The sequence below is a fragment of the Colias croceus genome, chromosome 28, assembly GCF_905220415.1.
Source record: "Colias croceus chromosome 28, ilColCroc2.1".
Classification (NCBI taxonomy): Eukaryota; Metazoa; Arthropoda; class Insecta; order Lepidoptera; family Pieridae; genus Colias; species Colias croceus.
In genome coordinates, this window is record NC_059564.1 from 12,501 (window position 1) to 31,274 (window position 18,774).

General features: G+C 40.8%; 2 protein-coding genes across 5 annotated transcripts; one reads left to right on the plus strand and one right to left on the minus strand.

Moving 5' to 3' along the window:
• The first annotated feature begins 2,041 nt into the window (after positions 1-2,041).
• Positions 2,042-5,017, plus strand: LOC123703931. The gene is made up of 3 exons (XM_045652141.1): positions 2,042-2,677; positions 3,012-3,713; positions 4,970-5,017. The coding sequence occupies exons 1-3, from the start codon at positions 2,042-2,044 to the stop codon at positions 5,015-5,017; spliced, it is 1,386 nt and encodes a 461-aa protein (XP_045508097.1).
• Positions 5,018-7,208: 2,191 nt separating this feature from the next.
• LOC123704052 (ATP-dependent zinc metalloprotease YME1L) lies at positions 7,209-13,725 on the minus strand. Of its 4 annotated transcripts, XM_045652308.1 has the most exons (16): positions 13,592-13,725; positions 12,961-13,495; positions 12,306-12,455; positions 12,069-12,201; positions 11,659-11,767; positions 11,360-11,570; positions 11,113-11,213; positions 10,896-11,024; positions 10,643-10,806; positions 9,329-9,494; positions 9,169-9,251; positions 8,839-8,939; positions 8,558-8,697; positions 7,847-7,953; positions 7,539-7,710; positions 7,209-7,342 (listed from the first exon to the last, which is right to left on the minus strand). In XM_045652308.1, exons 1-15 carry the CDS (start codon positions 13,625-13,627, stop codon positions 7,563-7,565), a joined length of 2,313 nt encoding a protein of 770 aa, XP_045508264.1. In that variant the 5' UTR covers positions 13,628-13,725; the 3' UTR covers positions 7,209-7,342; positions 7,539-7,562. The 4 variants fall into 4 exon arrangements, with proteins under 4 accessions (XP_045508264.1, XP_045508267.1, XP_045508266.1 ...); XM_045652311.1 differs by having other exon boundaries at positions 7,209-7,710; positions 12,973-13,495; XM_045652310.1 differs by having other exon boundaries at positions 7,209-7,710; positions 11,659-11,761.
• Positions 13,726-18,774: the final 5,049 nt, after the last annotated feature.

Sequence of the window (18,774 nt, forward strand, 5' to 3'; positions counted from 1 at the left end):
GAGTGTCCGATTTTTGCAAGAGATAGATATGTTATTGAGCAAAAATTGGGCATCGCAATGACGGGTGAGAATCTGCCTGCGGCCCTGGGGGACGAGACGAGAAACGAGTTCTTAGAATTTTGTCAACAAATTGTGAGGGTGGTGAACAAACGAAATTGTGATAAGCTACTGTGATATTAGGGTTAAGTTTTATAAGTGTTGTGCCGTATTGTTTTATTTTTTCTCATTGTAATGTTTTAATTAATGTAAGTTTTTAAAGTGTAATATTTAATTGTAGTATTTTATTATTATTTGGAAATTTTACTGTAAATTGTAATATAAGTATATATTGTATTTTAAATTTTTATTGGATATTGTTAATTTGTACTTCATAATATTTGTAATTGTAATTTTAATTTAGGCCTAATGTATTAATAAATAAAAGTGTTGTATTTATTTGATTAAAGAAAAACAAACATCTCTGGACAACATTCCAGAGGAAAGCAAACAACACCCTGAGATGGCGGGTGCTTTTAAAAAAAAAAAAAAAAAAAAAAAAAAAAAAAACCTAACCTAACCTAACCTAACCTAACCTAACCTAACCTAACCTAACCTAACCTAACCTAACCTAACCTAACCTAACCTAACCTAACCTAACCTAACCTAACCTAACCTAACCTAACCTAACCTAACCTAACCTAACCTAACCTAACCTAACCTAACCTAACCTAACCTAACCTAACCTAACCTAACCTAACCTAACCTAACCTAACCTAACCTAACCTAACCTAACCTAACCTAACCTAACCTAACCTAACCTAACCTAACCTAACCTAACCTAACCTAACCTAACCTAACCTAACCTAACCTAACCTAACCTAACCTAACCTAACCTAACCTAACCTAACCTAACCTAACCTAACCTAACCTAACCTAACCTAACCTAACCTAACCTAACCTAACCTAACCTAACCTAACCTAACCTAACCTAACCTAACCTAACCTAACCTAACCTAACCTAACCTAACCTAACCTAACCTAACCTAACCTAACCTAACCTAACCTAACCTAACCTAACCTAACCTAACCTAACCTAACCTAACCTAACCTAACCTAACCTAACCTAACCTAACCTAACCTAACCTAACCTAACCTAACCTAACCTAACCTAACCTAACCTAACCTAACCTAACCTAACCTAACCTAACCTAACCTAACCTAACCTAACCTAACCTAACCTAACCTAACCTAACCTAACCTAACCTAACCTAACCTAACCTAACCTAACCTAACCTAACCTAACCTAACCTAACCTAACCTAACCTAACCTAACCTAACCTAACCTAACCTAACCTAACCTAACCTAACCTAACCTAACCTAACCTAACCTAACCTAACCTAACCTAACCTAACCTAACCTAACCAGGCGGTGAAAGAAGCGCAAGAGAAGAGTTGGAAGGAGTTTTGCCGGAAACAGGATAGGGAGGGGGTCTGGGAGGGCATCTACAGGGTGCTTAGTAGAGCCACAGGGAGAGAGGAGGATCTGCCCCTTTCGAGGGGTGGTGAGACCCTCGATGCCCGGAGCTCGGCAGAACTGTTGGCGGAGACCTTCTACCCCGAGGACCAGGAAAGTGGTGAAAGTGAGGGGCATCGTCGGGTGCGCCGGTGTGCGGAGTCCTTGGACACCGAACCACCGGCGGGCCCGGACGATCCTCCTTTCATCATGGAGGAGTTGAAGAGATCCGTAAGGTCCTTCAACCCCAAGAAGGCCCCCGGGGCGGATGGCCTCACGGCCGACATCTGTCAGCACGCTGTAGATTGTAACCCGGGATGGTTCCTTGCCTTGCTCAACAGATGCCTCTCTGCCGCCTACTTCCCCGCACAGTGGAAGTGGGCGACCGTGGTTATACTGCGAAAGCCGGGCAGGGAATCATACCGGGTACCGAAAGCCTATCGACCGATCGGCCTCTTACCTGTTCTCGGCAAAATCTTCGAAAAGATGCTGGTCGGCTGACTCAGGTTTTACCTGTTGCCCAAAATAAGCCCCCACCAGTATGGCTTTATGCCACAGAGGAGCACCGAGGACGCCCTCTATAGACTAGTGAACCACATCAGAAATATGAGGGAGGAGAAGAAGATTTCTGTTGTGGTATCGCTGGACATAGAGGGAGCCTTCGACAGCGCCTGGTGGCCAGCCATAAAGGTGCGGTTGGCTGAAGTTGGGTGCCCGGCGAACGTGAGGCGGGTGATCAGCAGCTACCTGAGTGAAAGGGGAGTGAAAGTTAGATATGCGGGTGTGGAAGTGAGTAGGGGGACCAGCAAGGGGTGCGTGCAGGGGTCCATAGGCGGACCAATCCTGTGGAACCTCTTGCTGGACCCTCTGCTATGGATGTTAGAGGAGATGGGAGTATTTTGTCAGGCGTTTGCCGACGACATTGTGTTGGTCGTTGAGGGGGACACGGCCCTTGAAATCGAAACGAAAGCGAACCGTGTCCTTAATGTAATAAGCGAATGGGGAAAAGAAAATAAATTGAAATTTGCACCTAATAAAACGTGTGCCCTCCTCTCCACGAGGAGGCTGAAATATGACGTGCCGCGGCTCGCTATGGGGAATGTGGAAATTAAATATTATTCTTGTATAAAAATACTGGGCCTTACAATCGACAGCGGCCTCACCTTTAACGCCCACGTCGGGACGGTATGCCAAAAGGCAATCGCCCGGTATAAACTCTTGGCTAGGGCAGCCAGAGTTGGTTGGGGACTTAGCCCAGATATTATTAGGACTATTTATGTAGCAGTTATCGAGCCGACTATTATGTATGCATCGGCAGCGTGGGCACCCACCGTGGAAAAGATGGGGGTCCAAAAAAGGCTGAACACCGTTCAACGGGGTTTCGCCCAAAAGATCTGCCGAGCATATCGGACCGTCTCCCTGAACTCAGCTATGCTGTTGGCTGGGATACTCCCCCTTGACCTCAGAATACTCGAAGTTTCGAGATTATATGGGATCAAGAAGGGGGTGTCGCACCCAGCGTTGGGAGACAGGGAGGTGGAAAGAATGGCTCCGGCGATTGAGGACCCACATCCGGCAGAGCAGGAAGGGCTGGGGTTCGGGCGAGGACTCGTATTCCGACGTGGCTAGTAGCCACGTACATAGGATCTATACGGACGGCAGCAAGATTGAGGGTCGAGTCGGAGCCGCCCTTTCCGTATGGGAGGGGGAGGCCGAGACGAAGGCCGTCAAGCTTGCTTTGCCGTCGTATTGCACCGTCTACCAGGCCGAACTCCTAGCGCTCCAAAGAGCAGTAGAAAGAGCCTGCAAGAGTGGAGTGGCGAAGGTCGGCATCTTCAGCGACTCCAGATCGGCTCTCCAGGCAGTCACACTCGGTTCCCCCCACCCCCTTGCTGTGCAAACAAGGGCGGCCCTCCGAAAAGCTGCTTTGCAGAGGCGGGAGGTCGCTCTGTTTTGGATCAAGGCGCACGCAGGGCTAAGGGGGAACGAAAGAGTGGACCAGTTAGCCAAGGAGGCCGCTCTGGGGTCGAAGAGGAAACCCGACTACGATCTGTGTCCTGTTTCATTCGTCAAGCGTATCTTGAGACAGGATACGATTGGCGAATGGGACGGGAGATACGATGTGGGGGAGACGGCTGGAGGCACGAAGCTCTTTTTCCCAAGCGCTGCTGCTGCATACAAAATAGTACGGAAAATAGACATCACACACCACACCACACAAGTACTGACTGGACACGGTGGATTCGCCTTCTACTTGAACAGATTCAAGCTGAAGGAGAATCCATCGTGCCTGTGTCAGCCCGGAGTCGACGAGACGGTTTCTCACCTGTTGCTCGAGTGTCCGATTTTTGCAAGAGATAGATATGTTATTGAGCAAAAATTGGGCATCGCGATGACGGGTGAGAATCTGCCTGCGGCCCTGGGGGATAAGACGAGGACTAAATTCTTGGAATACTGTGAACGAATTGTGAGGGTGGTGAACAAAAGACATTGTGATAAGCTGCTGTGATATTAGGGTTAAGTTTTATAAGTGTTGTGCCGTATTGTTTTATTTCTTTTTGTACTATTTCCATTGTAATGTTTTTATTATTGTAAGTTTTAAAAATGTAATATTTAATTATTGTAGTATTTTATTATTTACGCCTTTTTGGCAATGTCATTGTAAATTGTTAATTTGTATTTTTTACTTTTAATAATTGTATTAATTTAATTTATTTCCTTTTTTATTATTCTCATTACAATGTTTTAATTAATGTAAGTTTTAAATGTAACATTAACTTTTAGTATTTAATTATTTTGGAAATTTTACTGTAAATTGTTAACTTGTATTTTTATAATTGTATTAATTTAGGCCTAATTTGTTAATAAAAAATTTGTGGTATTTGATTTAAAAGAAAATAAACACCTCTGGACGATATTCCAGAGAAAAGCACACAACACCCTGAGATGGCGGGTGCTTTTAAAAAAAAAAAAAAAAAAAAAAAAAAAAAAACCTAACCTAACCTAACCTAACCTAGTAATCACCTAGACTATACACGAACAACATTGGCTCCGCGTAATAAAATTATTAAAATTAGTAATTTTAGAGCCACGCGCGTGAAAGTGAGTAATCGCAGTTATAACTTAACAATTCATAATAAAACAGTGTTTGTAGTGTCAGAAGCGGACGGGATTCATCCCAGGGAAGGGGCACACTTCGGAAGGCTATAACACCTACAGCTGGCGTCGCGTCAAAAAGGTTTTTATATTATTACGTAGGCCTAATTGAGACAAATTAATCGACACCACTATCTTTGCGATCGGGAACGCGGTTGGGAAGTTATTAAGATTCAAACTTCGCACGTGTAACCCATTTTCGGCCTAGTAACGTCGTACCTACATACGCCAACCGGAAGGCACGTGTGACGTCAATACGGCCTTACGACATCACAACAACACGACTTAACGTTAGGCACGTTTAACCTCAATTTGGCATAGCGACGCTACTCGCACACGCAGCAAACAAGAGGCACGCGCAAGCTATAACTGAAGACCCCGTAGCCGCCTGCGTTACTCAACATCAAAAGTCTGCAGTCCAGCGCTGACACTCCACCATCAGAAGCCGAGAAACGTACAACCCGTGTTTAGGCTAACTCAAACCGTAAAATTTCGCCCCCCCCCCCCTCGAGAAAATACACACCCCACCCCCCCACATCCTAAATCCCTAAGCTGTTGGACCAACACACCCTTGTAAGGGCTCATTCAACTCGTCTTCTCAAGACCTATACTTTGGCCCCAACAGTTACCCCCCCGAGAGAAAAATACCCCCCCCCCCCCTCATCCTAAATCCCAAAGTTGTTGGACCAACACCCCCGTGTAAGGGCTCATTCAACAGGCCTTCTCAAGATCTGTACTTTGGCCCCAACAGTTACCCCCCCCCTCTCTAGAAAAATTAAACCCCCCCCCCCCCCTTACTCCAATCTCCTAAGCTGCTGGACCAAGAACATCCACTTGGCTCCAACAGTTTAATATCCCCTCCCTTTTGAAAGTTACCTCACCCCCCCTCACACTATCTCTCAAACCTCTGGGCCGATACCCTTCGTGTTTGGGCTCATTTTACCCGGAACGAGGAGAGGAAGAATTTGGCCCCAACGTTTTTTCACTAAGCAACACCTGCGACACTCACCACCATCTAGGAGAGAAATCTCCGGCGCGTTCTGGGTGTACTCGTCACCATCAGTCACCGACGCACAACACCAGCGTCCCCGTCATCTATTTTATAAGTACCTTTAATTAATTTTAAGTTAACTTTAAGCTATTTTAAAACAAATTTAATATATTAACTTAATAAAAAAAATAAAAATAAAAATGTCAAGCAAAAGCGAACCAATCTCTAAAACTTCCCGCAACCAAGCCGCGGAGGTGCCTAGCAGGCCAACGCGCACTTTGCGCGAAAAGGCTCTGGTGAAAGCAGCCACGACTCTGCCACCAACCACATCTAAAACAACAGCCCCAAAGCCCCTACCACCTTTACCGGAACCGGAATCGCCGCCACAGTCATCCGCATTACAGATGGACGACCTCAAAATGCAAGATTCACTGGCTGCAGGTGGCGACACCCAAGATGAGATGGAGACCTCGTCGGTGGGATCTGAGACATCCATCGGGAGGCGAGTGAGTCTCCTCTACACGTCTCCCAAAAGGGGCACAGGAGTTGAAATGGACGTGGCAACAAAGGTTGCAAATGACTTGCTTCTCAGAGGCAAAGAATCTTTAGAGACGGCTGGAAATATGAAGAGAGAAAACAAGACAGTTGCCCTCAACAGCTTGCAGGGGCTGTACGAAACTGTCTTGTCTCTGGCTGACTCACGTTCGAGACATAAATTCAACCTTGAAAAAGAACGCTCACGCCACGCACAAGAGCTGGTGCGAGTGGAGAGGGCCCACTCTGCAGAAGTGAAGCAAATCAAGGAAGCCCTCCTCTCGGAAGTGAGTCTCGCGAGAGCAGGCATCACGGAAACCCTAAAAGAGACGCAAGCTGTACGCAGCTGGTTAGGGTACGAGACTGTGGAACCCTTCAGCCAGCTGAAGGAGCTTCACCGTGAGACTGGCAACCTCGTTGCCGAAATCAAAACAGAACTCTCTGCCAAGGAGCTCGGCAGCGAATCCAGGGACGATAAATTAAGTTCCCTGGAAAAAAAGGTCCAGAGCCTTAACAATATTTTCAAATCGGACCAGTAGTTCCTGAGATTAGCGCGTACAAACAAACAAACAAACTCGCTATATAATATTTATATAATAGTTCCTGTGGGAATATCGGTATAAAAATAGCCTAATTTATTCTTATCCAGTTATCCGTGATCTGTCTGTAAAAATCCTGTCAAAATGGGTCCAGCTTTTCTTGAAATTAGCCTGAACAAACAGACAGAAAAAGTATTTCTTTTTTTTTGGGATATGCTGTAGTATCCAATTATCCATATGCATTAAGTAAAAATCAGTTATTATAATATTACAAACGGACAGTCTAATTAGGTCATAATATAGCCTTCCGCGATATAATGGACTATCTCAATGAAATAATTTTTCAAATCGGACACGTAGTTCTTGAGATGCGTGCGTTCAAGCAAACAAAGAAATAGACTTGTCAGCTTTAATATAAGTATAGATTTAAAGTCATAGAAAAGGATTTACAGGGATGAGAACACAACATAAAAAGGGTATGAAATAAAAGTCCAAAAACATTATACTTATTTTTATTGTATCATTAACTCCTGCAAAATTTTCCAAGACACTCCGTATAATATAACATTTATTTTGTACACATGAGACGTGTCCGTCTGTCACTAACCGCTACACTCCACTATGTGCTATCTGAAATCAATTATAATGTTTCCGTTATTTTTCTTTTAGTTGGAACGAGTTAAATTTGACAGGGTAAGTCGAAGACATTATAAGTAAAAAGGTGTAGATAGATTATAAGCACTTCAAAATGAAATGCCAGAATTGATTTCAGTTGTTACATTCGCTCACGATAACATGAGAGGTGTGGGGGGGTGTGTGTGCTCACTGGGGGCGTGTGGGGAGGGGGGGTCTACGCGGGGGCGGGCTGGCCGAGCAGGGCGCCGGGCGCGGCGGGCGCGGGGGCGGGGGAGGGGGCGCTGTCCTTCTTCTGCTTCTCCAGTTTGATCTTCTCTCCGTTCGTGATCGCCTTGATGTCCTCCGCGTCCAGCGTCTCGTACCTGCAACCAGTGCAACGCTTATGAGATTATGTAAAGCGTGTAGAAACGTACTGTAGTACGTAGTAGCGCAATGTGTTGTAGCGTGTAGTAGTGTGTTGTCGCGTAATATAGTGTGTTGTAGCGTGTAGTGACTAACTTGAGCAGCGCCTCGGCGAGCGCCTTGTGCTCCTTAGCGTGCGTGCGCAGGATGGCCTTGGCGCGCTCGTAGCTCTCCGACAGCAGCTTCTTGATCTCCGCGTCGATCTGTAACACAACGGTAGCTTCCAAGAGATCTAGAGAGATCCCAATCGCTTGCGCTGAGTACGAAACCTGGTGTCTCATTACAAATTTACTACACGGCCGTACTAACACGATCAAACGTTTTTGTTAGCTTTAGTATGTTCATTACACATTGCGGTATTCGAACTCCGCGTTTGAATAGTCACGTACAGAAGAAGCATTGTAAACTATTTACATAAATTATTGTGACTGTCGTTCTGTCACATAATAAAACCAAGAATTCTGTGCAAGAATCACTCTACGGAATATTGTTTTTGAAATTTTAGTAAGAAAATCGTATAATTTTCAGTATTTACCGATGGTATGTGATTCCATTTGACTTAAAATTGCTGGTTTCACTTCGGTTTTTACAAACTTTAACGGAACAACACGGCATTGTCAAATAATACCCGGCCGACGGTCGAACGTCAACTGAATGCAACAAACAGCATGTGTTCTTTTTTTGGGCATATTGCTGCGACACCGACCCCGCCCCCTAACCATATCTCCCTTTAGTTTCTGTGATCAGTGGGTAGCTTAGTGCAGTGTCGCAGAGCGCGGACCGTGTCGGTAGCTAGCGCACACGCACCAGCTCGCTGGTGGCGGGGCCGAGCGCGTCGCGGTCGGCGGGCGGCTGCAGCGCGCGCAGCCCCACCCGGTCGCTCATGCCCCACTCGCGCACCATGTGGCTCGCGATCGACGTCGCCTGCTTCAAGTCCGACGACGCACCTGAAATCGACCACATTTACCTAAAACAACCATCATCATCACAACTATCTTCATAATCACCACCAAAGACACAACGCGCAACATTATTTATAAACATATTTTATAAAAAAAATTCATAGTCATAAAATGTTTATGACTCACCGGATGTGATCTTATCGGGCCCATAGACGAGTTCCTCGGCGGCGCGGCCGCCCATCATGGTGTCCATCGTGGCGAGCAGCTGCTGCTTCGTCACGTGGTATCTACCCGATAAACAAAATTATCTTTGTATTTGACAGTTCAAGTAATATTATCTGTAATCTGTTTGTGTAAACGCAAACAGATTACAGATAATATTACGCTTGACAGTTACGCTTAACAGTTTCTGTCATAGATGACAGAAGCTGTCAAGCGTCAATGTCAATGTCAACGCTAATCGCTCGCAATGTCAATTGTGAAAGAGCGAAAAAATAGTCACATTATTATGATTACCTCTCCTTAGCGGGCAGGTAGGCGGTGTGGCCGAGCGAGGGCCCGCGCGGGATGATCGTCACCTTGTGCAGCGGGTGCGCGTCCTGACACACAAACGTTTTACAATCGTATCGACACAATATTGAGTAATTCCGAGCAGCGAGCAGCGAGCAGCGCGCACCTTGGTGTAGAAGGCGACGAGCGCGTGGCCGCCCTCGTGGCAGGCGGTGATGGCGTTGGCCTCGTCGTCGGGCAGGCGCGCGCGCCGCGCGGGGCCCATCAGCACCTTGTCGCGCGCCTCCTCCAGGTGCGCCATCGTCACCCGCGTCGCGCCCGAGATCGCCGCCCTGCACACCGCAGCGGGTTGTAGCGTGGTGCAGCGTAATATTTATTAATTTATTTAAAAAACATTACACGCCATTACAGGACAATGCCCAATGCGACATAGACACAATTTTATTTTATAAAATAACTTAACTGACTTGAATACTGGTCTAAGATCCGAATCTAAAACGAAACCTGACGGTTTGATAAGGGAATCAAATTTATTTTATAATAAAGGGGTTTAAAATTGTATGGACGCTGGCATATCGACCCGCCGCCATTTTGATTTTTTTTCAAAATCGCGGTGCACGATTAAAGTGGTATGTATGGATAGAGGACACATAGACGAACAAAAAATGTCTAATAACATAGTACCCTAAAGCGTCACATTACCAAGATATTTGGAGGTAAATAACAGTTTATTGGAAGAAAGTATGTAGGTAGATTCATTACATAAAAACATACATACATTACATAAAAATGTAAGTAATGTAATGAATACCTACTTTCTTCCTGTAATAATAATAGTAGTTAGTCCTGCCCTGTAGTTCGTCCAGGTAAATAATAGTCTACCCTACGATTGCACATTCTATATGCTCTATACTTTAAGTCCAGTATAAAATTTTATTATTATCTTCATTTTGCAACATTTTATAAAAATCATTTTTCAAAAAATAATTAAAAATATTCTGTCCAGGATTTCTGTTGTCTACCCATTTTTAATTTATTTTATAATATTATATGAAATTTATTATAAAATAAATTTGATTCTCTTATCAAACCGTTAGGTTTCGTTTTAGATTCGGATCTAAGACCATACTAAATTAAAATTACATACATATTGTGTTATTAGAAATATAGTGTGTTGTAGCGTATTATAGTGAATTGTAGCGTGTTGTAGTGTGTTGTAACGTGTTATAGCGTATTGTAGTGTGTTGTAGCGTGTGGTAGCGTAATTTAGTGTGTTGTAGCGTATTATAGTGAATTGTAACGTGTTGTAGCGTATTGCAGTGTGTTGTAGCGTGTTGTAGCGTATTGCAGTGTGTTGTAGCGTGTTGTAGCGTATTGCAGTGTGTTGTAGCGTGTTGTAGCGTATTGCAGTGTGTTGTAGCGTGTTGTAGCGTATTGCAGTGTGTCGTGGCGTGTTGTCGCAGCGCATGTGCGGGCTCACTTGAGCGCGGCCTGGTTGACCATGCTCTCGAGGTCGGCGCCGGTGAAGCCGGTGGTGGCCCGCGCGAGCGCCTCCACGTCGAGCGCGGGCGCGGCCGCCACGCGCGCCACGTACAGCCGCAGGATCTCCAGCCGCCCGCCGTAGTCCGGCGTCGGCACCGACACCTGCCGACGACGTGTCCGTTTGCATTATACTAGTGAACGAAACCATTATTCACTCATTCGCTCGCTCACTCCCCAACTCGCACACTCACCTCGACGTCGAACCGTCCGGGTCGCAGCAGCGCCTGGTCGAGGTCGTCGCGCCGGTTGGTCGCGCCGAGCACGATCACGCCCTCGTTCTGGTGGAAGCCGTCCATCTCGGAGAGCAGCTGGTTTATTGTCTGCAAAATAAAAATTAATAAATTTAATGTTTCGTGTCCAATAAAATATAATTTCGTCTAGCTGAGTACATAAATTGTAAATACATACCTGATTGGCGTAAGGGTGTAACACACTGTTGGTTCTCTTGGCACCGACAGAGTCGATTTCATCAATGAATATCACACACGGCGCCCGTTCTTTTGCTGCTTCTGAAAATGTGATATGAACATGAACATTTTTTTTTAAGTAAAGTAAAAATTAAGTAACAGTTGACCAAACAACTGAATTATAAATGTAAGTTTATCCATAATATTTCCAGTAGGACGTGCTCTGTATACGTTATGTGTGGACTCACTGAAGAGGTCGCGCACGCGGCGCGCGCCCTGCCCCACGAGGATCTCGTCGAACTCGGGGCCGGCCGCGTGGAAGAAGGGCACGCGCGCCTCGCCCGCCACGGCGCGCGCCAGCAGCGTCTTGCCGGTGCCGGGCGGGCCCACCAGCAGCACGCCCTTCGGCAGCTTGCCGCCCAGCGACGAGAACTTCTCCGGCGACTTCAGGAATTCCACCTGGAATGCGGTCAATGCGACTCACTTCTGTTTTCTATCTGAGATAATACATTTTATAATTAAACAGTTTAACAACATCTCAACACACCACATCTTTGAGCTCTTGTTTGGCCTCATCGCATCCCTTCACATCGTCGAATGTGACGGAGATGTCTTCCGGGTCCACCTCCACTTGGTTCCCCAGCTGGATCCTGGAACAGTAGTTGTATATTGCTGTTATTATTTTGAGTTCTAGTTCTTCAATGTAACAACCAGACTTGCAGATCAAACAAATTTTTATGTTGACAGATAAGCTAAGCAGAGTAAAAGTTGAAAAATCAGCTATAAAAAATTTAAAATGCAAAAGGAAAATATCTTGGATCTACAATCCGATCTTGTTTACAAGTGTAACATTACTTTTTATGTAACAGAATCTGTTATTCCCATTTAGAATTGGTACAGTATTGCAACAAATAAATGTGGGTAGTTAAAAAAATTAAATTCAAATGTAAAAAATACCGGAAGACAGTCCCACTAACGGACGCCATGAGACTCACGAAGATGGCCAGAAACAGTACAATGGTCAGCAGTTGTTGTACCAACTTTAAATATTTTGATGCTTTTGTGCCGCGCACATTTTCTGGGTGAGACCCTGGAATAGATAAAAATATATAGATAAATAGATGTTGTTTCTATCATGAACATGTCTTATAGACTTTTACCACTTATCAACAAATTGTAACCAAATAAATGCACCTGCTAAATAGCCCTCAGCAAAAGCGATCTTAATCTTATCCTTCTGCTGGTGTGTGAGCACCGTGTCCTCGTTGAGCAGCTTCTCGAGCCGCGGCGCGACCTCCGGGCCCGCTGCTGATTGCTTCTCAGTTGTTTCCGATACATTTAGACCTGGAATATAGATGTCAACTATGAGATAACTGGAGAAAAAGTTTTCTCTGTACAGCAAATAAGTTTAAACAGTTGATTTTTGACAAGTAATTTTAGCTCATTTGTTAGCAACTGTAAGAAGGAGATAGAAGTGAACTTTATTTGTACAAGGGTTGCTTAAAAGTGTACTGTAATGTATTTATTTATAACAATGTGACAAATTAAAATTCAGATTCAGTAGGTTGACAAATAATCAGATAAGTTGGAACTTATTTTGTGTATATAATTTTAATTTTATACTATACTCACATAAAACACAATAAAATGTCTGTACCAATAAATAGATTTGTTAGTTTTATGATTTAAAAAAGAACCTCAAAAAGTTTCACTTTCTATTAATTATTACAGTATAAACAGGTTGCATGTGTATAATTGTTTCCTGATGAAAAGGTTATTACTAATTTGGTATGTTTTGGAGGAAATGAATCTAGCATGTACCAACATCATCAGAGTACTCTATACTGACCCAAAGACTTACGCAGTCTATTTAAAAGGTTGGGGTTCCTCTTCAGATCTGCATGTACGCTTCTCTCTGTTTTGAAACCACGAACTTGGACAGTATATTTGAATGAATTTTTCTGTACACTCCTCGTTAATAGACCTACAAAATTCTCAGAGACACTGAATTTAGTATTTTTGCCGCGTAAGTCTACGGTTACCGTTGGAGTCAAATCTAGCCACCCATTTTTGTTTTGTTCAAAGCTGCTAGCAGATATATGTGATACTTTTTTGGCAGATCCTACGCTGATGATGTCCTGCAGAGGCGACTTGAAGCGAGGGAACGATGCCACTGACCGCGCGTCAATATTCCGCATATTATCTAGTACATTCTTATCGAAATTTCTTAGGGCCTCTTGAAAACTTTCCTGGCAAATGTTTGCATCGTACACTGCCGCTGTGATTTGTTTTCCATTCTCATGTTTGGTCTTGCAATTGTTTTGTTTTCTATGTCTAAATATGCCAGAATATCTTGATGATAGCTGGCTAAAACTAATAAGAATCTGAAAGAGTGAAGGTTATTATGACAAACGTTATTCAAATATTCTCTGTAAGCACCGTATATGTAAATGGTACATTATTTTCGTCAATGAACTAACCTGATTTTGACTGTTAATAGAATTCAATGAGAACATGTTACATGTAGATTATTTTGTTTATTTTCTTTGAAGTGCACTCGAAAATTTTGTAGGCAGACTTTTTTCTTATCGTTTACGTCAAAGTGTAGCTGAAGCAAAACATGATGAAATTGATAGATAAAAATAAAACTTTGTCTCTGCTCTTATATATTTGTATAGCTTTTAAACTGCATCTAAATATATATGATATTGTTCTAGATTTAATCGTTTCGTAATCTGTTTTGTGTTACATGATTAATCAACCTGATGCTTAAATGAATAAAATGTTTGATGATTACTTTCAGCGATCATTTAATAAGTTCTGTGTTAAATGGAACGGTTTGATTTGATTGCCATCTATTTTGTCTATGGTTTATTTGGACAGTAAATTCCAAAATGGCGACGAGCGATGACGAGCCTATGCATTTATATGAAGTTTTTCAAAACTGTTTTAATAAAATAGCAAATAAACAACAAGGTGAGTTAAAAAATGCATATCGAGGCTCATATCGCGTTCCTCAAACGAACTTCCGCGGTCCAGTGCAGTGTTTCAGTGTGAAATTCAGTCAGTGTTTGCGTGTTATGCCATATTCAGTGTAGGAGACGACCAGCATTTTTATAAAATGCGCTCGAAAATGTTGTTTTACGTGGTTTAAACAAGTTATTCATCACCAAGGGAGAGTTAACGCATGTGTACAATTAATTTATATCTCGATATCGTAACTCAAAACGCCTACAAAGGCTATGTTTTGGTTAAAGTAGCGATTGTCAAGGTGCTATCCATTGTGCATTGCTTGATTTTTTGTGGCGAAGGATTTTTTTTCAGCGTTTATTTGAGTTTTGATGGATTCGCTTCGAGCAGGTAACGTGAGATTTTAGAACATAAGAGAGTGCAAGACGTCCGTCTTCATATCAGCTAATATAAGGTGTAAGGAGATACATAATATTTATCGCCTCGCACAGATTCATAAGATTTGTGATTGTGATCGTTCGCGCTGGATCCGATCGCAAATCGGCGTGATATGTTCATACGCGTGTGTTTACACTTAAATTTGTTTATTTACACTACGACGATTAGTACGCAAGTTTCGTTTACTGTATTGGTTCAATAGGGTTGAGATATTTTTAGGATTATATCGCACTTTTTGTCAAAAACCTATCAATATATTTATAATTTGTACTTACCTACCTATATCGCTAATAATTTATAGTGGTGGCGCGGCTCATTACCTCTCGCTTTCGCACTTGTGCTATCTATAAATAAATAATTTCATGTAAATATCACAATGTTATGAAAAATCTAAATTTTAACAAATTCACTACCATTTCATTATTGTTATTGCTGTATACATAATCAGATTCATCAGATTAATTATAATTTTAATTTAAATACAATATATGAACATGAATAATTGTTGTAATTGTTGTGCATTTTCAATAAATATTTATTATAAGTATATTCTCATCTCTTCTCTAATATATAAAAATCAATGCCACTTTTCGTTGTAATTCCATAACTCGAGAACGGCTGAACCGATTTCGATAATTCTTTTTTTATTATATTCCTTGAAGTACGAGGATGGTTCTTATGTAGAGAAAACGTTAATATGTACCACGGGCGAAGCCGGGGCGGACCGCTAGTATATTATAATTATCTGGGCCACTCAGTCTGTTATTAAATATTAAGGATTGTTAACCCAGCTTTTGTATGTATGAAATAGCAAGTTTATTTATCTATAGCATGTGATGCATTGCCTGAGTAATAATTCAACTTGTGAGAATTATTGAAATAGAACAAAGTTGTTACTAATGTGCACAAGTGCTGAAAGTCACTATTTAAGATATCTCACTTTTAAAATATATTCTTATTGAAAACAAAGTCAATCAATGCTAAGTATCCTTCATCTCGTTAAATAATGTAATTATTTAGAATAAATATGTTAACAGCAAAAATTAAATTTCATCATCAGTTTAAATAACACTTTGTCCAGTCCTCTTAAAATAAGGATATTAATTAATATTTGTCTCCATTACGTCATAAATGCTGCAATAGATGTTATTATAATTAATATGAATTATAAATGCTGCAATAGATGTTATTATATTAATATGAAATATGAATTTAGAAAAGTAATACTTGTGTTGAGCTTACAGTACCAAAACAAAGAAGTATATTGTTTCTCAATTCTTTACATGTTACTGCTGAGACAAGTGGATAGATACATTAGTATTAGTAAATATATTCAGATCAAGGTCGAGCTTGATTGATACAATGGAAGCGATTGCTTGTGTGATGAATGATAATTGAAACTCGGTTATGGAAGCAACTGTTATAGTGCGCGATAGAGAGTCATTGCACTTAATAGGGTAATTGCGCTGGTTTGCCGTCCAGCTTCTGTTTTCGTCCATTTGACTGACCTGCTACAATCATGTGCGTAAAACTTGAATACAAACCTACCTCCCCGCGCAAGTTTGCACTTTTTACGGTCCATAATGTTTAAGCAACAGTACTATCAACATTAAAATTTGATTTGACAAGAAGAGAGTTCAAAAAATTAACGTAAATGTGGCCGCTTCGCATACGTGCCTTGCAGATGTCATCGCGCGAGAGAAAAATTTGCCGGCGAGAAAAGTTCATGGTAAGGTAAATCACTGTTTTAGCTAGTTTACGTAATGTTTTTGGTACGTATGTTTATTTATAAGCATAATAAACGCAATTATAAGTGTTTATCATACATTTTTATAATACTCTTCGAAATATTAAGTGGACGGATACTAGGTTACCAAATTCTCAAAATATTTGGTTTTCGTCCAAGTGGACGGAAACTCAAACAGCTACGTGAATATTTGTTAGGGTCATTTTACTTTATCGGACCTTTAAAATACTGAATAGTTTCTCCCGAAGTGATCTTTATTGCTATTAGTTTAGTTTTTTTGGTTTCCGTCCACTGCTATGTCAGTGCTGCCAAAATAAAAAAATATTTAAAGAAGTGGACGAAAACTAAATTTAGCTTTAAATGTTTTAGTTTTCGTCCATGAATGAGTATTGGAGTATCCAAAAATTAAATATAGCCATTCTTTTGCATTACTTTTCGTCTATTTTTACGTATTGAAAAGTTTTCTATTCAGTATCTTCCTTATAAATAATTGGTGAGGGCCAGAGTGTTGTAGGTACCTAATATTGTCATTCATTCAGTCATGTATCATTCTCCTTATGTGAAGTAGAGTCAATTATTCGTAGCATAAATGGGGGTAGGTCTGACATAATACACTGTATTTTTCTTGATTATCATTCACTTGAATATCATCTTTTATTCTAGGTCTGTTTTGCCAATGCAGTATTTTTTTATTATACTTACTCAACGTATCCTCAGAAAATCTTATTGTTTTTAGATGGCCTCGAAGGAGTCTAAGAAATCTAGAAAAAAAAGACGCTGCGTACACTGAAGATTCTGTAGCTAAAACTTATTATTATGGCTGTGTGTTTATAGTACGTTTCATTTGATAAACAAAGTATTAGAATGAAAATTTTTGTTGTTAGAATGAATATTTCTGTTTTTTGATGTTATTTCTTAGTCCTGTAATTATTACTTGTTTCATTTACATTGTAAGGAACGCATTCCTTTCTTTATTACGAATGATTATACAGTCATCACTAACGCCTATAAGGACTGCCAAGTGCTACATAGATCTCAGTGTTGACTAGTTATATTGATTATTATTAGTAAAACCACAAGTAAAACTAAACCTGTAAGGTAGTGAGAAATTGTAATGTTAATTAAATAAACGTATTATTTACCTGTAATTGATTTTTAACTTAATAGTTGACCTACCCTCCTTTTTCTACACGGTGGTCGAAAACTAGCTTACACTAGGACGAAAACCAGTTTTTTTGGACGAAAACTAGCATTTACCCTACTTTTGCAGAAAATAATTTAAATAAAAAGATACATCAAAATGATTTATTTTCCCTTAATATTATCTTAAAGAAGACTATATAAGGACTTAAAAAAAAATTTATATGTTTAAGGAAGGGTGCTCCAAAATATTTATTTCGTATCACAAAGTTGGCAACTCCTATAATTGGACGAAAACCAGCGCAATGACCCTATGTCTCCATGAATACAGACTTGCTGGGTGTTAGAAAATTGCAAATGGTTCTTCGATATTATTTGATTATCTTTTTTATAAATATTGTATTATCACATCGTAGCAATTTCACTGAAAAAACGAATTGTGATCTGTCTTGTTTTGTATGTTTTTCCAAGTTTGGTTGAGAGATGCTATGCATGTGGACTATCTGATTATCTCTAGTATCTAAATAAAGAATTAAATATAAAAATAAACTGGCTTTAACTTTAAGTTTAAAATGATAACGTACGTAGTTATGTTATTGATAACTTATTAACGATAGAGAATTCGCATATCCTTCATAGAATATTTTTACAGATTTAAAATTGAACAGTATCAGCAAACAGCAGCGTAGATAAATTTAAAACTAACATTATTTTTAATAACAGTTTCACAATATTAAAACAAATAGGTCCGTGACTAACCAGTCGCTCCCATTGTGGATTCTGCCACACTTGTGTAAACATGCGTAGCTTATAATTTGGTTCTAAGATCCGCTCTAGTCTGACTTACCTAATGTGCGTAGTTTGCACTGAATGCAATGCCTAGGTGTTCATCTTGCTTGAACTGGGATATAATGAAGATTTACAGTTCTTAAAGTATAAAAATTAAGTTATTTTTTAGCCTCTGCATTTAACTTTATAGAACTCAAAAAATGTACTTTTAAATAATTTATCTTCTTCTTATATATAAAAATGAATCGCAAAATGTGTTGGTAAGCGCATACTCGAGAACGGCTGAACCGATTTCGACAATTCTTTTTTATTCCTTGGAGTACGAGGATGGTTCTTATGTAGAGAAAACGTAAACATGTACCACGGGCGAAGCCGGGGCGGACCGCTAGTAGTTTATTATATAAATAAAATGCTATTTCGTTATCAAAATGAATTCCTGAATAATTATAAAACACTCAAGTAAAAATAAAAATACATTGAAATATGCAAATGAAGTGATTACAGATTAAAAGGTAATGAAGCCCACTTAATTGCGACTTGTAAATGTATTGTGTAAATGGGTTGAAATCTGTGTGGATT

What these genes read in the sequence shown, in the direction of transcription:
- LOC123703931 (XM_045652141.1), top strand. Translation starts at nt 2,042, where the DNA reads ATGCCACAGAGGAGCACCGAGGACGCCCTCTATAGACTAGTGAACCAC. An exon ending in TTAACGCCCACGTCGGGACG is followed by an intron (nt 2,678 to 3,011) that starts GTATGCCAAAAG and finishes TGTCGCACCCAG; the next exon opens with CGTTGGGAGACAGGGAGGTG. An exon ending in TCACACACCACACCACACAA is followed by an intron (nt 3,714 to 4,969) that starts GTACTGACTGGA and finishes AATTTGGCATAG; the next exon opens with CGACGCTACTCGCACACGCA.
- LOC123704052 (XM_045652308.1), bottom strand. Translation starts at nt 13,627, where the DNA reads ATGTTCTCATTGAATTCTATTAACAGTCAAAATCAG. An exon ending in GTCAACCAGGCCGCGCTCAA is followed by an intron (nt 9,495 to 10,642) that starts GTGAGCCCGCAC and finishes TGCGGTGTGCAG; the next exon opens with GGCGGCGATCTCGGGCGCGA. An exon ending in GCCCCGCCACCAGCGAGCTG is followed by an intron (nt 7,954 to 8,557) that starts GTGCGTGTGCGC and finishes GTTGTGTTACAG; the next exon opens with ATCGACGCGGAGATCAAGAA.